At 39.2% G+C, this 22,723-nt stretch overlaps 1 protein-coding gene across 5 annotated transcripts in view; it reads left to right on the plus strand.

Moving 5' to 3' along the window:
• The window catches only part of Mctp1 (multiple C2 and transmembrane domain containing 1), a 551,176-nt gene that overhangs the window by 187,085 nt on the left and 341,368 nt on the right, over positions 1 to 22,723 (plus strand). For 4 of the 5 annotated variants that reach the window (XM_027401826.2, XM_027401829.2, XM_027401828.2 and 1 more), the window contains exon 1: positions 17,411 to 17,642. The exons of the other annotated variant lie outside the window; for it this stretch is intronic. In XM_027401826.2, the coding sequence (XP_027257627.1) occupies positions 17,586 to 17,642 (57 nt within the window). In that variant the 5' untranslated portion in view covers positions 17,411 to 17,585. Of the gene's footprint in view, positions 1 to 17,410; positions 17,643 to 22,723 lie in introns of those variants that run through there. 5 annotated transcript variants of the gene reach the window in all.

The following is a 22,723-nucleotide window of genomic DNA, read 5'->3' on the forward strand; positions in this document are numbered from 1 at the left end:
CACTTGGAGAAAAGTCTGTTAGAGAACTATGATACAAAGAATACAATAGTCTGCCCTAGACACAAATAATCACTAAAAACCACAAAACAGCAAAGACAGAAAGGTGTGTGTGTGTGTGTGTGTGTGTGTGTGTGTGTGTGTGTGTCCAAGTTAGTTTCAAAGGTAAAGTAAGGGCATTGATGCCATCTCTTGAGGAGCAGCATCAAGCACCAGCCACATTTTTCTAAACTGCTTTCCTTCGTGGAGGAAATTGTGTGTGGCAAGGTATGAAGGACCTAAGGGAAGCCACGAGACTGAGAGCCATGTGAAAGTACAAACCTTGGTGACTGCTTAGGTCTTTGTGGTAAGAGAAGGGTCTGGTCCAATTCTGTCTATTTAATTGGGGCCTTCCATAGAGAGAAGGAAGTCCCAAGGTAAGTTGATTAGTAGCAGAGAGGGGTTGAGTAATGGTACTGATAAATACAATTCCAGATAGGCCTATCTTGAGATTCAAGGAACATCTTCCACATGGAGATGTCTAGGAAATAACTGACAGCCTATAAACCTTCCTGGATAGAGATATCCTCTGTTCATTAGCAAATTTTGAAACTTTAATGCTTGGGTTAGAGTGCTCAATGAGTTTCAATGTTTATATATGTACATACACATTTCAGGTTAGGGCTAGAGATAGAAATATAGGAGTACTAACACAGGAATAGTAATGAATACTGAAGTCATGACTTAGAATTATTCTGAGAACACAGCAGATTTCAGCTTAGACTGAGCTAATTGTGGACAGTCAGAGCATCAAGACACTATGGTCTTTGAGAAAGAGAAAGCTTGACCATATATTAGCACTGAGTAGAAAAGACGCCCTCGGATTGGCAATTGATCATCCATAGGTGTGCCTCCCTGTGTGTCTGTGTGGCAAACACATCACTCACATCAAGTGTCAGATTCCTGCTTTCTTGTAAGAGAAGCAGAGCCTGAGACTGATGCTGAAACAGCAGGAGGTAAGAGGCAGGAAAAAAAAAATACAAAAAGGACTGAGAAGGAGAAACCAGAGAATTAGTGAAGAGAATATATAAAATGCAGCTTCTACTTCATTTGCCAATGTTACTAGTAAAGAATTTATTTAAAATGAGGCATCAGCCAAAGAAGCTAAGTAATGCATACTTATTACCTTTATTGTTTTTAATATTTACTCTAAAGTAAATCATTGTGTAATGTAGATAAGGATAACAACAAATAGTATGTAGCCAGCAGAGATGTAATTTGTGCTTACAAGATATATTTGATTTTAAAATATATCTTCTTACCAGCATTGTTTTAAGTGTTTGCTTTAGGACTTCTAAATCAAGAGAAAGGAGAGTGGGGACAGCATGGGATTAGAAGAGAGAGATGAACATGACAATAGATGAGTCTGTAGTTAGTAAAACATATATCCAGGAGAGCAAATTGTGCTTTGATAACCAGACTACTTAATTGTATTGAACAATAATGGACTGTTTGTAGAGGGCTGGAAAAAGTGGTAGGTGTTGTGGTTGGATATTGTATCATGAGATGATTTTTGGCCTATGGGGGTGGTGGATAGGCAGGGTGGAATAGTGTGGTTTGAAGGTGACATTTCCTCTACAGTCTCATGTGTTTGAAAATTTGGTCCTCAGATAGTGGCGTTGTCTGGAAGGTTAAGAACATTTAGAAGGTGGAACCTTGCTGAAGGAAATAGTCATTGCAGGTGGGCTTTGAGGTTTCATAGCTTAGCCTAACTCCCTGCTCTTTGTCTGCTTGCTAATCACCATACCTTCCCTACTGTGGTATTTCCATTGGAAGGTAAGTCAAAATAAACCCCAGCTGCCTAAGTTGCTTTTGTAATATATTCCATCAAAGCAGCAGAAAAGCAGTTGTCCTTCATAATTTAAGGAGACCATAGGGACTCACATCTGAGGTTCCTGTTTGCACCTGACTGGGTTGCTTTTGTGACCTAGGAACCAGGAAAGGTTTCCTCACTAAATAAGTAGGCAAGCTTTCACTTTCACAGTATAAGTGAGAAGGTATTATTTTTCCCAAACTAGTTCCAAAATATCAATCTTCATAAAACTCAAGAATTTATGGATCTGATCAGTGAAGTATAATAGAAAATTTTGCTTAAAGTATGTGTCCAAATCCTCATATTCAAGGTATTTTCACTCTGAGATTAAATTTCCTTGGTTTCTAGAAGATAATGGCTTTTAAATTACTTAGGAATTTTTGCTTCATTGTAGATATTTCAAACAGATTCCGATCATTACTATCAGGGCTTATGAACACAAAAGTGAAAAATGTTCCTCTCATTCTCGCTGGAGGAATGAGAGGGAAATGAGATAGATTTGGATTTATCATCCTCCTTAGATATATCTCCAAAGCATAACTGCCTCCAGGTCTATGGATGTCTTATGGTGGTTACCCACAGTTCTTAAATCTTGAGTTGCAGTTTTTCTAATTGATGTATAATAAAAATATTTCTTTTCCTAGTGTTTCTATCTGTCCTCCTGAAAAACTACTTACAAAAGTGCTGCAATTAATATTTACAAATGGAGCTATTTCACTTCTGTGAAAGAACTTTATATGGAGTTAGAGCCCAAGCCCGCATTGTGCCATCTACTGGTTATATGGTTGCAGACAAGCTATTTACCTTCTCTTTGCCTCAGTTTCCTTAGCAGAATGGGGTCTTCTGAATGTTCATTTCATAATATTATTGTAGGAAATTAACAAGTTAATGCTATCAAAGTAGCTATAATAACCTTTGGCATATACATAAAATGCATATTCGATGTTAAAAGAAAAAGATTTACAAATAAAGTAAAGCATTCTAATGAGATGTGCAGTCTTTGCAGGCTGTGACTCCGAATGTTCCTGCATTCATTTCCTTAGTTTACTTAGCCTGTTTGAACATCCATTCTTCCTGTGAAATGGAGTATGCCCAAAGTAATACTGGCTTCACAGGTTCCCATGAGGTATGCTCAGTATACCATGCTGTGATTACAAATACACAATTTCTTTGAGCTTTGGAACTCTGTTCTTGGGGTTTTAGGCTTAATCCTTAATTTCCCATTTCCAGGTCATTTTTAGACATCTTGAAACTCCACTAAGGAGTCTTTAAGATGCATGGCCCTAGTCAGGTAGATAAGATGTAAAGTAAATTGAGACCACAGTGGGCCTTGTAAGGTTATTTGCATTATGTAGTTTTATACTAGCCACAGCCTGGCTCAAAGCTGCCTAGAAACCACATAAGTCCTCATTCTTCAGAGAGCAACTTTCTGTTCATGCTGGACTTGCAGGAATGAAGTTGACAATTTATGGTCTATTTCAGAATACCAGAGTTTCCATCTATGACAAGAAGTGAAACTCCTAGAGGCAGGCCACCTGTAGCCAGGTCTCTAGTCAAGTTGCCCTCTTATTAGTTTATAATGGGAGGTTGCTGTTGTGTTGTTCCTCAAGGCCCTCAAGTGTCCAGCAAGTTCTTCTTTCAGGCATGAGAGAGGGTCCCATATTCTCATCATAAAGTAGCCTGATTAGCATGGATCAGAAGGGAGGGTAGTTTTTAGACTCATAGGCAATAGATTTCAAGATGCAAGTCCACATAACTAAGGATTTGCCAGCAAACTTGAGGACATGCCAGCACACCTGAGCACCCTGTTCAGCATTTGAATGCTGTGAGATTCTGAGATTATTCTTTGCCTATATTTTTGCCCAGGCAGCTTGTACCTTTTGACACATAAGGACAGAATGTGGTTACTAAGGTTACAGACTGCCTAGGGATACATCTGGTCTTTAAAAGCTTTAGTGTATCATATTCTCTGGAGGGACAAATGTTCAACAACCAGAAATATTTGCAAAACAAATTTTTAACCTTTCTTTAAAAATCCAGAAATCTGACTCCTTCCCACATTACGTTAACTATCCAAGAGCTGAGTTGAAACTGTGCCCTCTCAATGAGACTTGATCTCCGCCCTCTCTTCAGGTTGTCTGTGAACCCCTCTTGGTCTGGACACTGGTCTACATTACCTCTTATTCATGTGTGTGCCTCTAGGCATTTGAGTGTGTGTCACTCTGACAATAGAAATTGCATTCATTTATGTATGCTGTGACCTACTATATTTTTATTTCAAAGTTTAATTCTCAAATGCAAGTCTTACTTTCTCATTTTCAGATTTTCTTCACTGTCACCGCCAAGCAGGGAAACACATTTGAGTTTGTAAGTCCTTGAGGGTTACAGTGTTATGAAGGCTGAAGTGTAAACTTGAGAGCTTCAAGGAAATATATGGCACCAATGGTCACCGGCTTCTATTTCTAGCCTTTTCTTGCCTCCTCCCGCCAGGCTGAAGAATATTAAGGATTCCTATCTTCCCAGGTGTTTTTGAGACTATATGTCTGCTCTCAGAGAATCCTAATGTCCACATCTGTATTTACATGGTGCATAGTTGGATGCATTATTTACAAATGTATTCATCATGCAGTTTGTTTCAGTAAACAACAGTCTTTTTTACTTCAGTTGTGAATTATTAATAATCTTATATAGCAAGATATGTGTACATTCTTTATTATTCCTGAGAACTACCATTTTGTCTTTTTTTTTGTAAAATACTGTTTTGTCTAATGAAAGGAGAAACTGATAGACTTACTAATTGTAAAAAGTAAACTTGTTGGGGGCTGGAGAAGTGGCTCAGCAGTTAGGAGCATGTACTGCTTTGTTAAAGGACCTAAGTTCAGTTCCTAGCACACGTATCAGGTGGCTCACAACTCAACTAACTCTAGCACCAGCTCCAGGAGATCCAATGCTCTTTTCTGGGCTCCTGAACTCATGCACTCAGCTCTACACAACACACACACATACACACACACACACACACACACACACACACACACACACACACACACACACACACTTAAAAATAAACTCTTATTTAAAAAGGACTTGTCTCTCAAGGAAAAAGTTATCTTCCAATTACTAACAACTCTTCTTTCTTCCCTTTATTTCTTATTAATCTTCTTAATAAATTACAATTTATTTCTGAGTACTATAAACAGATCTCTAAGAAAACATAAATATATCCCAGGTCTTAGTGCATTCTCATGAGTCCATATGATATCAAATATAACCATTTATAATGAATGACATTTGAGGTTCCAAGTTGTATCACCTTTCTATACCCAGACCATATGAATGTTGTTCATGGAAGAGCATTCTGTGGCATCATCCTTCATCTACTGTTTAAGATCACACAGCCTCTGGCACATGGTCACTACTTCATCATTCATTGTTATTATCAGTTCATTTCATTAAAACCACAACTGTATTGATTACATGAGCTGTTTCATGTGTGTACTGTAACAAAGTATGGAGCACAGGCAAGCGCTCTGTGAATGACAGACTGAGCTCCTTCCTCCTCAGAGGGATACTCATACAGAAAGAATTCAAGAAAACTACGTCATTTACGTTTGCCCCAGGAAAGTAAAAATTTAAAACACTGAAGAAGACACTAGAAGATAAGGCCCCTCATTCTCATGTATCATTGTAAAAGAAACCTCAAAGTAATAGGATTGATGTCTTAAGAATTGTGACAGATTTTTTTTAAAGATTTTATTTATTATGTATACATAATGCAGGCCAGAAGAGAGCACCAGATCTCATTTCAGGTGGCTGTGAACCACCATGTGGTTCCTGGGAATTGAACTTAGGACCTCTGGAAGAGTAGCCAGTGCTCTTAACCTCTGAGCCACCTCTCCAGGTGTAGTAATTAAAGAATAAAAAAAAAGAATATCTATCAAAAATGAAATAAAATAAAATGATTTAAGGTTATGTGAACTGAAAAAAAAAAAGAATTTGTAAACAGATTTGCTTAGGAGACTTTAAAGCACAAAAAATTAGAACTTACCTAAGAGAGTGCTGCCTCCAAAATACCCAGAGATAAGTAGTGTTCCACCCTGGCATGTTAAGAGACAGGCAGAATTACGATACTAAGACATGTTTCTTCACTGGGACTGAATAGCTATTAGGTCTACCTCCAAATAACATGGCTCTAACAGGCAGCTCAAGGGGCAGTGCAGAGGCACAATGAATGGTGCTCTTGTCAGGAAGAACATAATTCTGCCAGGTGGACAAGACGACCTTGGGTAACAACTATTCAAAAGATCAACACTTGTATGCTTAAAACGATTCTGGCAAGTCAATATCTTTGTTGTGTAAATTGCCTATCTGCCTAAGCAGCCATGCATACAGTCTCCTGTCCCTTTTTAAATGGCTCAAAGTGTAACCTGGGGTATGACCCAAAAGAAATTTTAGGATGACTGCATTTGGGGAATATACAAATCTAAGGTATATATGTTAGTTTAAAACATATGCATTATAAAATCTCATATTGTAAAATCTTGCATTGGTGACTCTTTTTTCCCTATTTTTTTAAATTTAAATTAGAAACAAGATTGTTTTACATGTCAATCCCAGTTCCCTCTCCCTCCCCTCCTCCCCTGCCCCCCCCCCCACTAACTCTGGCATTTGTCACAGTCAGCCAGAACCTTTAGTAAACAGCTTTGCCTTCATCTCTAAGTGTGTGGAGTAGTTTCTCACTGGGCAGGGTTATTATTTTTTATAACATTAGAAGAATTAATATCATGAAAATGGCTATGCTGCACAAAGCAATGTACAGATTTAATGAAACCACCATCGGAATTCCATTGCAATTCTTTACAGAAACAGAAAAGTAAATCTTCAAATCCATATTGAAACAAACAAACAAAAAGACCTTGGATCATCAAAATAACCCTGAGCAGAAAAAAAAAATTAGGGCTGGTGGTATCACCGTAACTGGTTTTAAGTTATATTCCAGAGCCTGGAAGAGAGGGTGTGTGTGTGTGTGTGTGTGTGTGTGTGTGTGTGTGTGTGTGTGTGTGTGTGTGTGTGTGTGACACGAACACCAAAATAGACAGATCAATCGAATGACTGAGGACCCAGATAGACAGTCACCTGATGTTTAATAAAGATGCCAAAAATATACATTGGAGAAAGGACAGCCTCTTCATTGAAACGATGTTGGGAAAATTGCATATCCAAATGCAGAAGAATAAAACAAATCGCTATTTCATCCTGTACAAAAGCCAACTGCAAATGAATCAAGAGTTTAATGTAAGACCTGAAACCATGGACCTGTTAGAGGAAAATGTAGAGAAAACACTTGAAGAGCCCCACACTTGAAGGTGACAGCTTCCTTAGCAGGACTCCAGCCACTCAGAAACAATGACAGGAGTTGACAAGTAGGGTCTTAGGAAATTATAAAAGCTCTACAGAAAAAGAAACAACTAATTGGATGAAGAAACAGCCCATGGGACAGTGGTTCTCAAATTTCCAAATGCTATGATCCTTTAATACAGTTCCTCATGTTATGGTTGCCCCCAAACATAAAATTATTGCTACTTCATAACTGTAATTTTGCTACTGCTATGAATTGTCATGTAAATATCTGATATGTGACCCCTGTGAAAGGGTTGATTGACCTCCAAGGGGTTTGACTCCCACAGGTTGAGAACTATTGCCATAGAATGTCAGAGAATCTTGTTAGCTAAATATATAGCAGAGGATTAATATTTAGAATATACAAAGAACTCATAAGATTAAATGATAAGCTCCACGACAACTGAGATAATGAAATGAACAGATAGGTCTCAAAAAATAAGTATAACGATAGCCAGTAAACTTGTGGGTAACCAAAAGAAAAAACCAACCAACCAAACAAACAAACAAACAACCCCCCGCAAACAAAAAGCAAACAAACAAAAAACCCTGGCAGTAAGCCTGTGCTATTTTGTGGGTCTCTGGGATACCTCTGACTAATAGTTTAATGGGGTTAGCCCACACTTGCTACTGGGATTTTTATTTGGTACAACCTGTGGTTTCTGAGATGAGCATGACACCCTGTGTAGGATAGCTCCTATTAAATTCTTTCTTATCCTACTTAATATTATATATATATATATATATATATATATATATATATATATATGAAGCTTCTAAAATAGTAGACTTTCATATGGCCTTTAAAAACATCTTTAGTGTTAATTATTCCCCCACCACCTCCTCTGCCCTACCTTCTCATTGTGGTCCCTGGCAGATTGACCATATTCTAATGGATGGCCCACACACACAAGTGCATATGAGCAGCACAAATGAACTTCCTGGGTCATTGGAAAAAAGTTGGTGGTAGGCAGGTGGGATGGATCTGGGAGGAGTTGGAGGAGTACTAGGAGTGAATATATATATATATATATATATCAAAACTCTCAAAGAATTAAAACATATTTAAAATATACTTGTGTAAGCCAGGTGGTGGTGATGAACCCTTTTAATCCCAGCACCTTGGAGGCAGAGACAGGCAGATCTCTGTGAGTTTGAGGACAGCCTGATCTACAAAGCTACACAGAGAAACCCTGTCTCGAAAAACCATATATATATATATATATATATATATATATATATATATATATTATATGCATATTTGTGTAAACAAATACTATGTAAGTATGTACAAAGAAAATACAATAATGAAACTTAAAAAATTAAAACAAAAACAAATACAAAGTCCTTGGTGATCTTTGTGATTTGGGGAACATTGTGGTGATTCAGGTCTCATGGTGGAGAGTTGTGAGGAAGTGAGAGGTAAGAAATGGGAGGGTTGAAGGTTGTTTCTTCTAAATAACAATCTGAACATCTTTGAGGGAAGAAAAGACTGACAATGCAATGAGCTTACTCTTTGAGTCTCCACCCACAATTTCTATGTGGACGCCCTAACCCTAAGCTGGTATAGATAGAGTGCTTAGGAGAAAATTCGGATGAGGAATAAGTGATGATGGCAGGACCATTGTGGTGGGATGAGTCACATTACAAGAAGAGAAGGAGATTGCTGGCTTTTTACCATGTGTTGTCAGTGGATAAAGCTGCAGTTAGACATGCATAAGAAATTCTGATGTACTATTGAAGGGCTGGATAACCATCGGTAGACTTGTGTACTGTGTGTCTCAGAACGCTTAAAGGAAAACATTTTGAATGTTTTTTACATAAAGGAGTGGGGTGATCATTGTTTGAAGAGATGGATATGTTTGATCTGATAACGAAATGATTTCCATCTCTCCTAATGTGTAGATTATCCCTTCAATTTGTTTTTCTTTTGCTATTCCAAAACTGTATACTTTTATGAGATCCCAGCTGTCAAACACTTGCCTGATTTCCTGAATGCTTGGAATCTATCCAGGGAGTCCTTGCCCATGACTGTGCCTTGAAGTGTTCTCTCTATGTTGTCTTCTGATAATTTCAGGAGAATATTTCCCTTTGAGTAAACAGAAAGGAGTTATATATAGGGAAATATGTAGATTTCAAATCAACCTGTAATGTTTTCTTTCTCCTACAAAGTCTAAACCAAATTTGGCACAATGTCAAGATTTTAGGTGGAGGCAGGAGAGTATTTACAGCTAACATAGAAGATTTAAGCAATTAGAAGTGTTTTAAGAATAGAACTGAATAATATTTATACCAACTTGTCAACTCTACAAAATGCACCCCTTTCTATCCACATTAAAAGTTAAAAGAGTAGAGCAAGCACAGCATCCCGCGTTTGTAATACTAACACTCATGATGTTGAGGCAAGATGATTGTGAATTGGAGGCTAATGTGGATTGTCTAGTGAATTACCAGCCACACTGACCAATAAAGCAAGAATGTCTCAAATGCTGGACATGGTGGCACAGATTTAGAAACTTAGTCCTTAGGAAATGCAAGGGTGGTAAACATAAACTTGCTTCCCGGCTTGTAGCCAGTTCAAAACCAGCCTGGGCTACAGGACACTGCAGGGCACTCTGCCTCTAAAGAGACCAACAGATCCTCCCCAGTAAAAAGTGTCAGGTCCTCTAAGGCCTCTTAAGCATTTTAAACTGTGTGACCTTTAATGAGGGACTATTTAGAAATCTAGAGAAGTGGAATATGAAATGTGGATTTTCCAATATAAAGATTTTTGAGTACTAGAACAACCCCCAAAGCAACCAAAGTGTTAAATTTGGGGTTAATTGGGAAAGCAATTGCTCTGCCCAGTTCAGACACCAGAACAATCCCACCAATTATATGCATTGTTATTAATATATAATGTTATATATATTGTTATATATAATGTTATTAATTCTAATCCAAGGAATACTAATATAGGGGATATTAGCATGGAGGCTGGACCGTTTTCACATTTACAGTTGAATGAATCCAAGCTGCATTTTAGGAAGCCAGTGAAAGAGTTTATAGGAGGTCAACAAAAAACTCAAAGCCCTTGGCCAATACGGGAAGGCACACTGAAGAGTCTGCTGTAGCCAGCTGTCTTTTTTTGTCTCTTTACGACTTTGGTATACCCTTTAGCCAGATGGAAAAATCAGAGAAAACATAAAGTGGGGTTCTTAAAAAATGAGCCAGAGAAGAACACTTTGGTCTGTTACATTCTTTTGAAAAAAATAATGAAGGGTTCATTTAAAGTGAGTATAATGTTGTAAAATATGTAAATATAAAATATTAAATTACTTTTTAGAGTAACGTGCTCTTCTCAAATTACCTATAGTTTATATGGAGTTGTTTTTATTTTATGTGGCATATACAATAGATAAAAACCTAAGCAAATGGATTGGACTCCTCCCAGTATCTCTATCATTCCCTTTAAATTTCCTTTCCAGACCTAGCTACCTGTTTGCAATTGATGTGGAGGCCTGTAGGCAGTCTCTGTGAATTCATACATGAATTTGTCTTGTAGCAGAGACAATGCATTTCTCTGAAGCTTGTTGATTTTTTTAAAGGAGCTTTGCATGTAGTGTATCTATATAGGCTAATTATTTTTTTTTTTAAAAAAAAGAACTGCATAATGTTCCTTACTGTGGAATATTGCTCATATCAGCTTGTTCATTTAACCATTCCACTGTTTGGCCTGTGGCAAAGTTTTCCACATTATAAACAATTCCACAATGGACATTCTAGTATGTCCATCTTTGCAGAGCAGAGAGAAAACAACATGATAACTTATGGCAAGATCTGGGAAAGTGATGGTGGTGGTGGAGGAGGTGGTGCTGGAGGTGGTGGAGGTGGAGGAGGTGGAGGAGGTGGTGGTGGTGCTGGAGGTGGTGGTAGAGGTGTTGGTGTTGGTAATGGAAGTGGTGGTGTCAGAAATCTGGCCTTTATGTATTTGCCTTTGTTTTTTTCTTTTCTCGGTCTACTGTAGACAACAGTATATTGTGCAGCAAACATGACAACCAGAAGTCCTAGGCTTAGATTCTACAAAACAATCATCCTCTTTCTTAGTGTCAGCAAAAGGGAGAGGTTACTTTTCAAATGCTAGATTATGTACTCACCCTTGATTCTAGTGCTATAGCTGTGTGGATAGCATTTGCCTATTTTCTGCTTGTGCGGACAGGCATGAATGTGCATACTAAAATCCAGACTTATGTCACAGTGCCAAAGTATACTGAATATGAATGTTTGGTAGAGTGATACGAACATGGAAACCCTGCCAATGCGTTCCCATACAAATGTCTCTTAGGCCTCTAGCTCCACCTGAACCAAATTGGGGATGGACACAGATGGTGCTCCCCCACCCCCAACTGTGAGTTTGTGGGGCCACAATCAGCTAGGAATCCACCTGGCACCTCTGGGCCAGGTGATCAGGTACCATAATACCAAGTAATGCTCTAGGTCTCTAGGTCCAGACATGGGAGAGAGGAAAGTCAACAGCTCCATGCCATGCCTGTGGCTGGGACGGCAGTATTCAACCAAGTGCTACCTGTGACCCAACCAAGACCCCTGTCACTGGGTAGTTGGGCAACATTGTGGTGAAAAGAACAGGGTGGGAAGGTAGAAGAGAGGATATGGAATGTTTTGTGAGCTGTGGAGAGACGGATCTGGAGAGGTGAGGGTGGCAAGGAACAGTTGGTCTCTCAAGTCCAAGGAGAGATAGCTAAGAGTCATGTCTTGATCCTGGGCCCTGGAGCAACCAAGGGAGTATGTGTTGATGTCTGTGGCTCCTGTTGTCACTGGGGGTCATACTAGGGTGACCACATTGTTATCCAAGGGCCATGCTGCCAAGGGGGCCATGCCAACCTGGGTGGCCTGAACAGCCACCAGAGGCCATTCATGGTGACAACCTAGGCTACTGCTGAAGACCATGTTAGAGTCCATGGTCCAACTGCAGCTGGGGTCTGTGTTGATGTCCTTTGCCAATGTTGCTATCAGGGCCCATGTGAATGCCCAGGGTCTGGGCCGAAACCTGTGACCATGTTGGTGTCCAAGGACTGTGCCACTGCTGGTGCCAGACTGATTTGGGTAGCTAGAGCTGTTAAATGGGGTCATATTATTATCTGGACCAGGGCTGTAGCTGAGGGCCATGTCTGGATCAGTGTCCCTATTATATCCAGGGTCTATGTTGATGTCCTTCGCTCCTGAGACCATCGAAGACCTTGCTGATGCTGGGGCTCTAGGTTGCAACCTGAGGCCATGTTGGTATCCAAGGGAATGGAATGCTTGATGTGAAATACATAAAGAATCAAAAAAAGGAAAACAACAACAAAGGCCAACAACAACAAAACAAACAGAAAATCTCTTGTACATGCTCAGAGACTGGAACTTTCACCAGACCTTGTGGTCACTCAAGACTTGGGACTGCTGTCCTACTGTGTACTGAGCCTATTTGTTTAACCTGTCTTTAGGTGAACAATGTTAACAGCCTTCCTTGCTGGGATTTCCCAAGCAATCAATTCAAGCTAATGCACAGCTCTAATCCTAAATTGCACACTCTTCCATACCCCTACCCAAATGTAATGTATGTGTATTTGTATGTGTCGTGATAATCATTCGCTAAAAACAGATACGTGATTCGAATCTCCACTCTGGTCTCACTCCCCCATTTCAAACCCCACCCAGATGTTTAGCTGGGAACTCTGCTTTGACCCCACCTCTCTTTCTCAACCCTCCTTTCAGAAAGCCCACCAAGTGGTAGCTCATTCCCCTGAGGAGCTCAAGACTGTGCGTACAGAACATTTGAGACCCAGTCCATAGACCTGCCATGTGATTTCTCTCTTGCTTCTCCTCCCACCCCCCAGAACCACCCAGGAGTTGCTTTGCTCTTTTATTAAACCTGGTTTCATGAAGCTGGCTGGATTTGGCTTATTGCCTTGGTGGAGATACCCACAACCAGGGTTTTCAAAATACTTACCAATTAGGTTGAAAGCAATCTTAACAAAGTGAACATTCATCCTAAATGTTGACAGCAACATATGGATATTTCTTGGTAAGCAATAATGCTGTAGTACTGTTTGTAAACTCTGGCAAAACTCTGTTAAGGATTTCTGCATAATATCTCCTACTCCTTTCTCATGTGGGGCTTCCTGTGCTGTTTAATACAAGAGAGGGCAAAGCCCTTTTTTTAAGAGTCAGGCACTCGGACATGGACTGAGGGTCTTTGGCGTAAACAGATTCATTCATACAACAGGCAGATATGGATGGAGAACAAAGTAGAGAATTCAAATCTGGACTTCTTCTTGGTCATATGACACCAAGAGGAAATTATTTATTGATTTTTGTCTTTAATGAGACACCATACATTATTGATGACTTGGGGTTTAGTATTAATGTATTCAAACTGACTGCACTGTGCCTTGTGTTAGGAACATGTGAGACTGTGTGAGGAAACTTTAATGCATTAATGAAGCATTTTGGAGGATCAAGTGTGAGGGAAAGGTAGCTTGAACTCATTGGAGCATATTGGGAAGACCCCAGAGGCAGATTCACAAAACAGCATTCAGACAGGCACAGATTCAAATTCAGACAGACAGGATGATAAAGACATGGGAGAGCAAAGTAGAGGGATCAAATAACACCATGAGAAGTACTTTATTGTTTTCTGTCCTAATGTAACACTGACACATCATTGGTGACTTGCAGTTTACTATTAATGTACTCAAACTGACCATGACAAACAACTATACTATTCTATAGTATTGTGTGAGACTGAAGCACGTTGTACATTAAGGTTTATTGGTAGTCTTTAAAATTTTTTAAGATTTATTTTTTTATGTGTATGTGTTTTACATAGATGTATGCATATGCACTATGTGCATGCCTCATGCTCTTGGAGCTCCTGCTGCTGTGCTGAGATCCCCTGAAACTGGGGTTATGGATGGCTGGGAACTACCATTTGAGTGCTGGAAAAAGAATCCGGTCTTCTGCAAGAGCAGCAAGTGCTCTTAACCACTGAGCCACCTTTCTGGCCCATTATTAATATTCTTTTTTTAAATTCTTTTAACTTTTATTGGTTCTTTTTGAATTTCACATCATGCATTCCATTGCCACTTATCTCCAAGTCCCCTTGAACCTGCCCTCTCCCCTTGCTACTCCCTCCCAAAACAAAGCCAAATTTAAAACAAAAAAGAGAAGAATTGTGGAAGCCTGTTGAATCACAGTTTACCCTTTGGTCTGTTCATCTTTATTTGCAAATGTTCATTGCCTTATGATTCATTGATCTGGCTGGAGGCCTCTGGCTTCTTCTACACCATCAGTACTGGGCTTTCACTGGGGCTCCTCTTGTATATCCTGTTGGATTTGTAGGCTTGTCCCCTTTACATGCTCCAAAAGTTCATAGATGAGGCCAATGTTGAGGTGGGCCAACTCTTAGCCCTGGTTCTGGGATTGGGTGGTACCTGGGTTGATCAGTTTCTTAGCTTTCACACATCATCACTACCAGGTGAGCTCTCCAGCACTGCCTGGGTTAGCTCACTCAAGGCAGCCTACAGCAAGGATCTGGGCCAGTTCTCCTACTCTTGGACACCCCCCACTCCCCCAAGCCCCCCCAGTCCTCCCCCCACACTCCCCGCTCCTGGCACTCATATCCCCAGAGCCAGCTCTACTGTTTTGCCCAGGCAAGGTGCAGAGCCCTCTCTCCTGATTGCTGTAGAGGGGAGATGAGGCAAGGAAGCAGGGCCAGCTCTCCTGTTCTCATGCCCTCAGGGCTGACTCACCTATTTCCACCACAGCAAGGTCAGTTCTAGTGTGCTGCTCAGATGAGGTGCACACCTGTGGTGAGGGGTAGGGCCATCTTTCCCAAGTGCAGGGGGCTAGCTCTCCCCTGAGGGTGGGATTAGCTCTCCTGCAACAGTCTTCAGTGAGGGCAGGGCCAGTGAAGGGTGGGGCTGGCTCAGCACAGCATGATTCCAATGACCCTCTGTGCTAACACAGGCCATGGGTATCATCGCAGGCCCCAGCTATAGCAGGACCATGGACGCAGACATGGCCCTCTGCAGCAGCTTAGCTGAGGATGGCCCCAGTGGCAGCACATGCCACACAGATAAGTATGACCCTGACCAGCAGCATGGTCTAAGGTGGCTAACCAGACCCCAGTCATCTGCAAGGCCCTCAGTGGTAACAGGAGCCACAGACATCAACTCAGACTCTGGCTTCTGTAAGGCCATGGACTGAGACATGGCCCCCAGCAGCATCCCTGGCCCAGATGACACTATAGCTCCAGGTGACAGTACAGGCCACTCCTGATCAGAATGGTCCCAGCAGTGGCATGGCCCTCAGACACACTCTTGGCACAGGTTGCAGCCTAGGCCTCAGGAATCTGTATATTAACATTCTTAATAGGGAATAATTGTTTTTTTTTTTTAATTCAGAAGAGCACTCTTACATGGTTGCTTAAAATTCAATATAACAAAACCACATTTCTTAGTATTTTGTTACAGGGAAAGACCATAGCAGAAATTATACACTTCAGTTGCTTATTAAAAATGCTTATTAAATTCTCTTGTTTATTGGTCATTCCAGTTGCTGGAGATGAAATATTGAGCACAAGATCCCTGCCCTCAGGTTTCTTACATTTTTATACCATGTAGTGAGTAAATAGAGAAGAATATTTCAGACTATAATGTACCATGCAAGAAATTAACCAGGTCATCAAATAGAAAGTAGTGCTAGAAAGTTATCTGCAGAAAGGTAGTCAGGCGATCTTTCTAGGGAAAGAACATTTGGATTGTAACCTGAAGATGAAGCCTGAATCTCCAACTCTAGACCTAGCTATGGTTAGGAAGCAGTTATGCAGCCAGTTTAAATGGAATTTAAAACACACATATATATCTAAGACTAGTGCAAAAACAGAGACCATTTAAAAAATTATTTTATTAATAAATTTTGAATCAATTACCTATTAAATGTGTGACATTTGCATGACATTGGTGTGAGCATTGTTAGCAGAATGGACTTCTTTTCCTCCCCCTCCCTCCCTTTCTCCCATCTCTTTTTTTCTCTCTCCATCCATCCCTCCCTTCTTCTGCCCCCCCTACTCCTTCTGTCACCCTCCCTTTCCTTTTTTTTTTTTTTTACACAGGCTCTTGTGACACTTCTGCAACCCACTGTGGTATAGCCTAGGCTAACCTCACATTTGGGATCCTTAGCCCACCAAACATGGAAATTCTGTGTCAGTATGAACTGCATCTTTTGAATTCATTTTAATGTGATTACTGATAAGATTATGATTAAATATCCAGATCATCTTATTTCTATCTAACAGTTCTGCTCCAGTTTCAACATACATATTTAATACTATTAATGTATTTCCACCCTTTTGTCCTGATAATAGTGACTGGGTTTGTGTAATTGACCTTTCCTGTCTGTTCTGTTTGACTGAGATATCCAAATACAATAATTTGATGTATGATCAAGCTCAGTACAACTCAGTTATGAGGTAACAGGTGGTGGAGAAGGATGCCATTTTTACTAGTGGGATTGTGTTGTTATTAACATAAGATTGCTTCGCAAGGTGATGATGGTATAGAATCTATAGGAAACAACACCATCAAGTTGTAAAGGTTTATTTCATTCTACATTTAGTGAAGGAGAGTCTACTCTGTTATACAGAACTGCCAGTACTTGCCTGCTAAAATACAGTTCTAGTCTACATATGGTGTTAATGCCTTTAGTGAGATGTATATATATACACACACGCATATATATTTACTAAGCATACTCTCTCTCTCTCTCTCTCTCTCTCTCTCTCTCTCTCTCTCTCTCTCTCTCTCTGGGAGATGCTGTCAAGCTCACACATCTTTAATAATATTTAGTCTGCTCACTGCAGAGAGTAATGTGTGCAGTGATGTGATTCTCACTCTGGTTGTGGCTTTTGTCATGGAGAAGAGATTGATTCCTAAAAATGTGTGACTGAGTAAGTAAATTAAAAATATATTTAGCTTAGAAGAATTTTAGGACCCCAGAGACGATGTTTGTTATGTAATTTGCACTAAGAGTTTGCAAAGGGAAACTCTACCCTGACTGGTTTGAGTGTTGAGTCATATCCTGTGAATCTGAAGCAATGGGATGGTATTTAAACATCACCAGTTCCTCTTACTTTCATTCTAAGTCGCTGCAGTTCAGAGCAGCAAGTGCTCTGTGCAGAGGCTTGGCTCTCCCCTGGAGGTGAGCAGACACTCTCGCTGGTGAAGAAAGCCAAGTCTGGAGATGCAGCTCTTTACAGGGTGAAAGATGCATTGTTGTTCATTTCTCAAGCACTATGCTAGACAGCTACAGGCTGAAAAGTGTCTGCAGTTTGCCGTTTGTTTGTCATAAGGTAAGTGGATGGTTCGGGTTTACTCACTGTGCGTGGCAGCATTAAATGCATGTGGCAGTTTCAAAATATGATTGTGCCTCAGAAAATATCTTCTCTCAGGGCACTGAGGACGGTGTTTGAGAATCTAATGGGAGTATCTGAACTTAGAATACATCCCACTTATGAAGACTTGGTTTAAGAGATCAGTGTTCTGTTGCTGGTTGTCAATGAAAAAGGAAGTTCCTTGGAAATGCTAGCATTGTACTAGCTTTATATTGCTTTACATTATTTTTTGGAATTAATTATTCCAGGGTCTCAGGTTTGGGATCTTTTTTTTTTTCATTTTGTTATCCTATGGTTTCTGTTAAAGATTACATCTAACTAAAATCCAAATAAATACAGGTTTTATTCTATGCTAAATGATTGAAATAAAGAAGATAACCTTAGTAAAGCCTTTTGCCCTGCCATGTTTGGATTTCTCCCTGAGCAAGGGGCTATGAGTTTAGGAAGTTCAAGTTGAGGTGTTTGTTTTAAAATGTATGTGAGCCTCTTTACCACAGCCTGCTTTCTCAGATGCTTTGAGGAGAGGGGGGCAGTCATGGTACAGGCTGTGTGCATAGAGAAACCTACATGGAAAGTGACTGAGAGATTTGTTTGTCAATTTGTTTAAGCTAAGAGGTTGGGATTAAAGATAATGATTCTTTTCACCGATTAAAGAAATGACATCAAATGCAGAATTTAAGGATGGATGTCTTGTGTCATATAACTTCAGATACTCATATTTAAAGTCTTTTTAACATCATTTAACATGGAAGAAGTAGCTAATTAGATTTTGAGAGCTCTAGCTATAAATTTGTAAGATGTTAATGACTCGACTTTTTAATGTACTAATGACAGCTGTTTTTATAAATACTTTTTTCCTAATTGACTCACTGTCATGCTTAGGAATGCTTCATTTCTGTTCAAATTTATAACAGCTATAAAAGCTACTAGATTCTAGCTAAAAAATGAAAATTATCTTTCACTAGAAATATATTCAGTAATTCATGTTTTTTCAAAGGTCAAAGGGTTAATGAGCCAATGGAAGGAAGTAGTTCTCTTTTTTAGAGAAGGAATTAAATTTTTTTACCTTCCAAGCATAGTGAAGGCAGTACTCTGTATTTAAGAACAATGGCTCTATTGGAAAATGGTACCATTATGAGAGTCTTTGGGACCTTAAATAGGAAAAAAGCCACATTAGTGTTAGAATATACATTCTACTCTGCTTTTTACCTGGACAAGGACAGATTCTGGTTTATCAAACATTGCGTGGAGGAAGTTCAATCAACGGAGTATAAGCAAACACACCACATTGAAACAAAAGCACGTCTATTGCTCTTAGCATTGCTTCTGAGTTCTCACTGTGGATCACAGTGGCAAACAAACTCTTGGAATGAATGGGAACTCAGGCTGATGCTGTGTTATCAAGCCTAGAGTTTATAAAATGCTCTTTCCAACAGTGCTTAACGATTTATGTCATTGCCTAAGGTATCTTGTCTCTCCTCCACCTTCCTATGGCCCCATTCTTTAGCTGTTTCTGCTTCCCTTCTGAGGAGGGGTGGGCCAGTGGCATAAACAGCACACTCAGACAAGCTTTGAGGGTTTTTATTTCTCAGCCCTCACAATTCTTTAGATGAAGGAATGGGTGAGAGGGTATGACGGTTAAAATGAGCCTTAAAGAGCATGTGGGCTTCAAGCATGAGGGAACCCTCTCAAAGGAACAATCAGTTCATTTGCGCAGACTTTGCATACCTAAATACCTATTTCTTGGGATTTTTGCAAAGATGCAATAAAATCACACTTACTATTGCATTTTATTGATGGTGTCATGTTAGATGCATTTCTAAGCATCTTTCTGTATTTTAGTGAAGTAGAGGAGTGTGAGACATCAAAGATAACCAGCATTGTCCTTCTATTCAATATATTTCTTTTAAGGAATAAGGGTCTCATTTTTTTACCATTTGTAAATTATTTTTTCTTGCTAATGTCCAAATTATATAAAACATTTTGCAAAGTTAACCCCCCCAAAATCGATAATTTTAAATCTTCATGGCCTTTCAAATTTCAAATAATACAAAAAAACTCCTCAATAAAAATGTGTTTATTGAATAGCAATTAATCATTTTCAACTAAAAATCAATATATGCTTTGTCTCCACTGGAAACTAAATCATTAGATATAGAGTATATTTTCCTTCTCTTATTTTTTTCTTTTAATAAGACCTTACGATGCTCTTAATAAAGAGCATAGGAAAGATTTTATAGCATGTTCATTCTGATTCCTCAAGATTATATCTTTATAGATGACACATTAGATCCTACTGTCTCTAATGGATACTGGTAGATGAGAAAGGTAGCATACTTGTTTAGAAAAATGAGGAGTAATTTCCTCCATTTTGCCCTGAAAGTTATAATGAACATCAAATAGATCTGCTTATGAACCCTCACATACCATCACCACAAAGAAGATATCCTGTTACATGCTTGGAAAGAATTTTAGCATCTCAATTCTCATTTCAGGAAGGGGCTTGCGGTTGGTGGGTGTTAAGAAAGGGTCAAGTTTCATCCAGTAAGCATCTGAGCGAAGGTGTAAATTGGGTCTTTCTGTCTGCTTGATAAAGAAGAAACCAAGGAAAACACAGCTGTTTCCTCTGTACAGCTTGTCCGTGCCTCTGCCTTTTGCTGTGTTTTGTTGCTTTTGAACTACCATCTCACGTTGGAGTCAGGCTGGTCTTGAACTTGCAATCCTCTTATCTCAACCAGAAAAGAGCTAATCAGCTGAGCTCTGGAAAGCTTAAAAATGTTTTCCAAATACCGCTGACAATGCTGGTATGAAGCCTTTCCTCACAGAGTGTTTGTTTCCCAGAGGACACAGGAGTCTCTCTATATGCATCCTTCCTTGGTGGAGGACTCCCTTTAATCTCGTCGTAAGAGTGGTGGAGTCTATGGAGTGGTCATCATGACTCACAATTTCCTAGTGATGCCACAGTACTAGTATTCTAATATTTAATCCATGAAAGTAAACATGCTTAACCAATAAGACTGCATGTTTTAGCTTTTAAGGTTGGGGGTGATGCAATAGGCTGTTTACTACATACATTGTATGTTGTTACAAACAGATACTTCCTCCAAAGTCTTGCCCTTGAAAAAGAGACAAAAAAAAACTTATAAAATACCTATAAACTTCCAACCATTTCTGTTAGAATTGATGTGGATAGTTTATAGACCTCTACTCTTCTTAAGGCCAATGTCAAAAGGAAAATACAGCTTTTCATAACTATATAAGTTACTGTCACTACTGTACCAGTGAACACAATATATTTAAAAAGAACATTTAGATTTAAAAATCTCAAGAATAGAAAAAAGTTTCTTAAGAATTTTCTTTAAAGTTTATTTCATGTTCCTAAGAATTCAAAATATAACCACCACTTGTAATCATAGAAAATGTAAGTTAATGAAAAGTATGAACTATCTTCATAAACTGGCCTGAAGTTTGTAGCTTCAGGAGATGAATGAAATTGGTCACAGTACTATCATGTGAATAAATCCTAGTACTGCTTTGTAACCAAGTTTATATTCGCATTGGTTTAAAACCTATGTGAAGGAACTTTTATATAGCCAGGAGATAAAGGAAAACAAATGACATGAGAATTTTAGTTTTTTTGTTTTCATGGACTGGATAGTATGTGATATAATGAATAAAATCCTAGAATAAAGGAACACAGAAAGGAGTTGATACTTGTTTGCAATATTGACACCACCTTGTTTATGCAGATGTCAATGAAGTACTTATATTTTTAAATTGTACTTTTCTTAATGTCATATAATAGTTCCACATTGACAGCAGGTGTTTAACAAGTATTAATTAGAGATCCAGTGAACACCAAAGTTAGTGAAACACTTTGATCCTAACAGAACGGTCCATAGACATTTGTGTTGCAAGTGCCACGCTTTGTATTGAATGCCCATTTGACATAAGCCCAGATAAGCCCAGAAACTGCCCTGCTGAGCTGTAATCCCATTTTAATTTAATAGAGATGCACAAATTAGATGTTGGTGTCCCTTTGCTTGGTCGTTACAGTAGTGGGATGGCATTAATAATATTTATTCATGTAAATTACAGGGAACTAAATATAATCAGGCAAGCACTAAATCCTTTGATTGACAAGTGTTTCTTTTCCTCAAGGTGATGATAACGATAACAGCTTTTTACTGATTGTATAGTTTATTTTCCTAGCAACCTAATAATCTTGGACACTACTCTCATTTTATTCACTTTTCACAGAGGGTATATATGAAGTTAGACACATCAAGTCATGTGTCCCTGACATCATACAAAGGCTAGCAGGACGACTAGAACTGAATCTGGGTAGTGGAGATTCTGAGTGAGGATGTTTATCTGCATTCTGCATTGCCTCCAGCTCAACTGTTCTGAGCTCAGTAATTTGAATTGAGTGCTAGAAAATGATGCAGAGATGAAAAGGGAATAAATAATGTAATAATGTTAGCACATCTAATCATTCTGATGACTTGCACATTTTCCTTCTTAGCGACAGGGCTTCATAGGCAGAGATTGGTTGAAGCTATTTGAGCAGTCATGTAAGATGTGGTTAGCATTTGTGCAAATGTGCTAGGATCTAGCACAGTATCTGTCCTTCTAAGTGACCATTGTTTGGTGACATGAAAATCTTTGTTTTGAAGTGGGGGGGGGAGTTGTCAGAAATAGTGGTAAGTGTTTAAGTCACCTGATAAACCTGAGGGAATCTTTTGCTTTGAGGGAAAATCCCTGCTGTACATGTATTCCCCCTCATTTCAGTGACTGCCAGAGACAAATTTGTTTCGAACTCTCACAGACATTTCACTAGAGGGCTCAGAATCAGAGTTTATTTGGCACAACAACATACTTTCCAAAATGAGGGTGGTAATGAAGGGCTTGAGGTAAGAAACCATGCAGGTTTCAGAGAACTTATTAAGAGAGTTATTGTTTTAAGTTTTCCAAGGGGTAGGAGTAAACAGAAAAATTTCCTGTAACCAAGAACAACTAAATGTTGTAGACAATGGAGA

The sequence above is a fragment of the Cricetulus griseus genome, chromosome 2 (assembly GCF_003668045.3).
Source record: "Cricetulus griseus strain 17A/GY chromosome 2, alternate assembly CriGri-PICRH-1.0, whole genome shotgun sequence".
NCBI lineage: Eukaryota > Metazoa > Chordata > Mammalia > Rodentia > Cricetidae > Cricetulus > Cricetulus griseus.